At 31.0% G+C, this 6,573-nt stretch overlaps 1 protein-coding gene across 1 annotated transcript in view; it reads left to right on the top strand.

Moving 5' to 3' along the window:
- LOC106466238 (carbonic anhydrase-related protein 10-like) overlaps positions 1–6,573 on the top strand; it is a gene marked incomplete at its 3' end in the record, with an annotated part of 72,044 nt that overhangs the window by 40,016 nt on the left and 25,455 nt on the right. Inside the window, exon 5 of the mRNA XM_013926489.2 lies at positions 3,881–3,947. Within this exon, the coding sequence (XP_013781943.2) occupies positions 3,881–3,947 (67 nt within the window). The remainder of the gene's footprint in view (positions 1–3,880; positions 3,948–6,573) is intronic.

Genomic DNA, 6,573 nt, shown 5'->3' on the forward strand with positions numbered 1-6,573 from the left:
CTTTGCGCGAAATTCACAAACAAACAAAACCTCAAAAATACGTAAGGATTTAGTGCTTACTCGAAAATGCCGGCTCACTTTGATGCTTTGGCATGCATATTACTTTTCATTTATTTTTTATTTTTTCATGAATTGTTACGTAAGTGACCGGTGTACGTTCGCACAGCAATATTTCGTAAAAGAACACTTTACTCAGTTAAAAATTCAACAAAATTACAGAGTAAATGCTGAGATGATCACTAAAGCGCTAACAATAAGCGACACTAATGTAATTTACTTCGCTTTTCTTTTTATTGAGAACTTCGAGTATCCAGTTTTCTTCCCATTATAAGCGACTAATCAGGCAAAGAGCAGAAACTTGTTATTTTCAGTTCACTCTTTATTGATTTTTACATGCAATCTAAAGCTATGGCTAGCAGTAAAATATGCATATGCCTATAGTGCATAATATTATGTATAAATATTTATATAAAATTTAGTTTACGCTATTTGGAGTTTTTCAAATGTTAACGATTATTTAATTATCATAATATATATTGCTAATCCTTCGTCTCTTCTTGAATAACTTTACTTTATCAATTAAATCTACTTATGAATTAATTACGTTTTGAGAGAACTTAATATTGGACGTAGCTTAATCCTTTTAGAATGTGAGGTTTACCTGTGGGGATCAACTTGTAGTGTGAATATCAAATTCCACCAGGACTCAATTTAGTGTAAGAATCTTTTTGATACTTACTAAAGATGTTACCGAGCCATAGTTCTTGTAGGTTTATTACAGTACCATGTATAACTAGACCATAATTATTGTAGGTTTATCATATTATCATGTATTACTAGATCATAGTTCTTGTAGGTTTATTACAGTACCATGTATAACTAGACCATAATTATTGTAGGTTTATTATAGTATCATGTATTACTAGATCATAGCTCTTGTAGGTTTATCATAGTATCATGTATAACTAGACTATACTTATTGTAGGTTTATTACAGTACCATGTATAACTAGATCATAATTTTTGAGGGTTTATCATAGTATCATGCATTACTAGATTATAGTTCTTGTAAGTTTATTACAGTACCATGTATAACTAGATCATAATTTGAGGGTTTATCATAGTATCATGTATTACTAGATTATAGTTCTTGTAAGTTTATTACAGTACCATGTATAACTAGATCATAGTTCTTGAGGGTTTATCATAGTATCATGCATTACTAGATCATAGTTCTTGTAGATTTATTATAGTACCATAAATTACTAGACCATAGTTCACTGACTGAAGGCTTACATAGATAAAAAGGGAAAAAAAAATCCATCAAATACAATTATTTTCACGAAGAAAATTCATTAAATATTTTATTATTTTAAATGATACAAGTGAAGAATTGAACATTGAATTAAGTTCCCCTCTTTTTTTTATGCATTTCCAATCGTGCGTACATGTATGCGTGATGCTTTTGGCTATTATCCTACAGCAGTTTGTTTTTCACAGTATACTGTAAAAAATCATCATGTAAAAAAAATACTATTTAAATATCTTATTTCAAAATATCAACATGTTGGAAACTGCAAACTGCTTAATGTACTCTTACTCTGGAATTGATGCAAAGATGGAACTACTATAAGCTTTATATGACCACCTTCAAATCTCTCAGTTTCGATTCACTGTCTTTAGGGTTTTACAGGTTGCTTCTGGCAGCAGACAAACAAAACTTATAGGGCAATGTAGTGTTAGTAAAGATGTAACATTAATTCTCTAAAGAGAATAAAATACAGAATATCTGTTGAAACTCCATTAAAACAATCTTCTTGAATTATCTGTTTATGTACACACTCTCCAAGCTTGGTCGATTTCCATAATTCGGTACAAGTTTTAAAACTAGTTTTAGGTTTCAATGGCATTAAGAAACTTCAGAATTTGTCATCCCATACATTAAATATAATGTTAACATAATACTGGAGTTTAACACTATTCAAACATCTATTTAACTGACTAGTGACATATTGTATTTCATTTTATATCTCATGTTTTATTGAAATTTTACCTTGATATTGCTTAAATGTATTTCTACGTTTTCTATTTCCTTAATGCAGCAAGGAAAAAGGAAAACACGACGGTTATGTGGTTCTTGAGAAATGAGAAATTGTCACGCTGTGTGCAGGGAAGATGTAGCACATGTAACCTTTTGAAAGACGATTATAAATCTGATCTTTTTCGTGTCATTTTAGTTTTCAAACTATTGCTAGAAAGCTGACGAAAATCAATAATACTGAATGTACGGACCACTTTTTTGTACTTAAACTTACACGTGATCTTTGCAAAGGTGGATTTTGTTTTTTGATGGATTCACAATTGGTGGATAACAGGATTAATGAGTTATAAATACGTTTTGCAAATCGAAAAAAATTTTTTTTCCTAATGATTGACTTTTTAATCGAATATTTCAGTGTTTAGGGGAATATTTTACGATGATCTTGAGTGGTGTTACGTTTCAGCTTCTCGTTACTTTCATATATGTTACAAAAATCAATATTTTATTAGTCAGTTATTAAACTTAATGTCAGAAAGTATTCAGAATTGACTGTGAGCAAAATGTAAATATATATATATATATATATATGAAAGATGACCGTTCAAAGTTGGTGTAATAGAAAAATTAATATAAATCTTATCCCGTGAAACATTTAAATGACAAATTTAAATTTATTAAAATTGCATACATTCATCAGATTCAATTTGGTAAAAACTTACAATTGTTACCTATTCTTCAACTCCTGTATAAGTATCGGTTCATGTTGGTGACTGAAAGACAATTTAAGACACCGTGCACACAACGGAGATCAAAACAGAAATCCCCCCCCCCCAGTGGCACAGCGACATGCCTGCGGAATTACAACGCTAGAATCCGGGTTTCGATACCCGTGGTGGGCAGAGCCCAGATAGCCCATTGTGTAGCTTTGTGCTCGATTTGAGCAAATATACAACATACGTTTAACAAGTGACACTTAAGGAATACGTAACTCAAAGATAACACTTATTCCATGTTTCAGTTCCTGTCGCCAGTAATATTTCTCTCTCTCTTCATGTATATTTGTATGTTGTCTTACACGGGTTGAGAATACTTAAAACGTACAAAATACACGTCAAGCGTCACATTATCATCCCACGTGTACTCTTTGCCGTGGTTATTATTCATGACTCATGTTTAACAGTGTTTTTATGTGCGTGAGGGTGGGGTTATTGGCTCCCGCATATAACTCACTAAAAACGTAGTTATGACTGTCTTGTAATAGTTAACAGAGTTTGATTGGTGTGGATGGCGCTAGCTGGACAAGGAGCTGGAAATGAGACAAACTTTGAATTGTGGCCTAAGTTATTCCGTTGGAATAACAAAGTCACGACGTTTACGAGAACAAACCTTTTAACTTAGGATAAAATTATCGTTGCAACCTCGTTAATGCATGAGATAGAAAAAGTAATACAACACGCTCATTAAAGTCATCAACTGTTATCGAATGCAACAGGGAACAAGTAATTGAATCGCTAATCATATCTACTGGTTCGTTTAAAGAGAAATTATAAGATTTTCATTTGAAACACTATATCAAAATGATCTTAATGGTGCATTAAATCTGATAAAATGTCCATTACTTCCACATGTAACAGAAACATCATGAACTGGATGATACAGAAATCACAGAATTTTATTAAGTTAATTACAACTGACGTTGCTATAATATTCATATTGAATATATTCTAATTGGATATATAACAAGCCAATGAAGGTCCTCTTTGAACCATTACCTTAATTTTAATTATTGTTTGTCCTGATAACAAATTAAGTTGTGATTTTTTATTCTGTATTTTAACAGTCTGGTGATCTCTCAAACGCAGAGCTTCGGATCCTAACGAAAACGCTGGACAATATTACCTATAGAGGTAAGTTTGGTAATTAATTTTCTATTCAGGCCCGGCATGGCCAGGTGGTTAGGGCACTTGACTCGCAATCTGCGGGTCGTGGGTTCGAATCTCCACCAAACATGCTCGCCCTTTCAGCCGTGGAGGCGTTATAATGTGATAGTCAATCCCACTATTTCTTGGTAAAAGAGTAGCCCAAGAGTTGGCGGTGGGTGGTGATGACTAGCTGCCTTCCCTCTAGTTTTACACTGCAAAATTAGGGACGGCTAGCGCAGATAGCCCTCGTGTAGCTTTGCGCGAAATTAAAAAACAAACAAACAAACTAGTTTAATAGGTGAATTATATAAATACTAATTATATAAATTATATATATATATATAGAGAGAGAGAGAGAGAGATCTGTATAGAAATATACCAAGTCTTGATTCCAATATTAATAACATTAAAATTAACCCTTTCGGTTTGATTGTTGTTTAGCGTAAAAATCCCTCTATTATTATTATTTTTTTTTTTTGGAAGAAACATAATTCCTAGTTTAGACTTAGTTTTCGTAATGGGACAACTAGCCCTAGTAATTACTTATATATCAGTCGACAGATTGTAATCTTCAGATGCTGATTTGTATTGCTTACGAATCTCGAAAACATTCACCTTAATAATAATCGAAATATAAAACTTAAAACTTAAGTAGGTATTTAGTAGCATATACTTGGGAAGCATAATTATGGGTTAGAATACTGCTGGGTATCAGTTTCTCAAGAAATCAGACATTTCAGTATTATTATGAATATTATGTTTTGTCAGCGTTCTAAGATTAACCATTTAGTTTGAAAGTTTAAACAAATGTATATTTCATAATGTCATTACTGTATGAATCAAGTGTCCTAAGATTAACCATTTAGTTTGAAAGTTTAAACAAATTTATATTTCATAATGCCATTACTGTATGAATCAAGTGTCCTAAGATTAACCATTTAGTTTGAAAGCTTAAACTAATTTATATTTCATAATGTCATTACTGTATGAATCAAGTGTCCTAAGATTAACCATTTAATTTGAAAGTTTAAACAAATTTATATTTCATAAAGTCATTACTGTATGAATCAAGTGTCCTAAGATAAACCATTTAGTTTGAAAGCTTAAACTAATTTATATTTCATAATGTCATTACTGTATGAATCAAGTGTTCTAAGATTAACCATTTAGTTTGAAAGTTTAAACAAATTTATATTTCATAATGTCATTACTGTATGAATCAAGTGTCCTAAGATTAACCATTTAATTTGAAAGTTTAAACAAATTTATATTTCATAATGTCATTACTGTATGAATCAAGTGTCCTAAGATTAACCATTTAGTTTGAAAGTTTAAACAAATTTATATTTCATAATGTCATTACTGTATGAAGCAAGTGTCCGAAGAAGTTAAATTATCCTATATCAATTCACGTTAGGTGTGAATTTGTTTTGTTATTTGTACGCGAACCCCTCCCACAATTTTGTAGTTAGCAGGACCAAACTTGACAAAGGGGCCCTTAGCTATATGACGTAGCCCTCCTGCCGAAAGGGATTATAACGCGCGGGGAAGTCACCCAAGCATTATTGGGATTTAGTAGTTGGTGTTCAGGGTTGCTTAACCCGAATCTGGCATCAGACTTTGTTCTTAACTCCAACTCGGGATCTAGGGAATGACATATTTGTCTGTTCAATTAAAAAGTAAAAAAAAAAGATATTTCGCAAATACACAAAACATCATTAAGACACTTGTAACACCTTTCAGTAAATTTTCGAAGGATCCCTAAAAACCTAAAGATATTGAAGAAATAACTTTGACATAAAGTTTCTTTGTCATCTTGACTTAAGGACGTCTTAGAATGTATCATTTTGCACCTGTATGGTATTTGAATGTATGTTTGTTAATTGTTTAATTATGCTGTAATTAAACGAAAGTTTCTTTAATGTGTAGTAAAGTATGGAGATTATATAATACATTAAATTATGATCTTGTAATTAATATAACATCTCTATAACTAGATTAGCCCACTTTAATTCGTTAAACGAGCACTATAATGAAGCCGGACTTTCATTATCAAACCTATGAATAATCGGATTATTCCCTATATAATTTTGTTATTCACCATTAGCCAGTATAAATAAGTATGCATTTGTTTAGCTAGTATGCTCAGTTTTACTTTCAATGTATAGTGGATTTAGTTAAAATCATCAATCTTTTGATCGTTGGTAATTAATGTTAGTTTAAATAATCTTACAAAAGCGTGTAAACCGTATATATATATAACAGAAGACTTCCGTTACCTTCTGAAAATCGTACTCTGTCATTAGTCTATTAAAAAAAAAACTATTCAAACTATAGTGAATGTCATGGTATTGATATTCATACGTAATATTTTAAACATTCTTGAGTGTAAAATATGAATGAATTAATAATAGATATAAATAATATATATATATTACATACACATACCGATTGTATTTTATTCAGTAATATAAAACATACACGTATCGATTGTATTTTATTCAGTAATATAAAACATACACATATCGATTGTATTTTATTCAGTAATATAAAACATACACGTATCGATTGTATTTTATTCAGTAATATAAACATACACGTATCGATTGTA

Source organism: Limulus polyphemus, unplaced genomic scaffold, assembly GCF_000517525.1.
Source record: "Limulus polyphemus unplaced genomic scaffold, Limulus_polyphemus-2.1.2 Scaffold2201, whole genome shotgun sequence".
In the NCBI taxonomy this organism is placed as follows: Eukaryota; Metazoa; Arthropoda; class Merostomata; order Xiphosura; family Limulidae; genus Limulus; species Limulus polyphemus.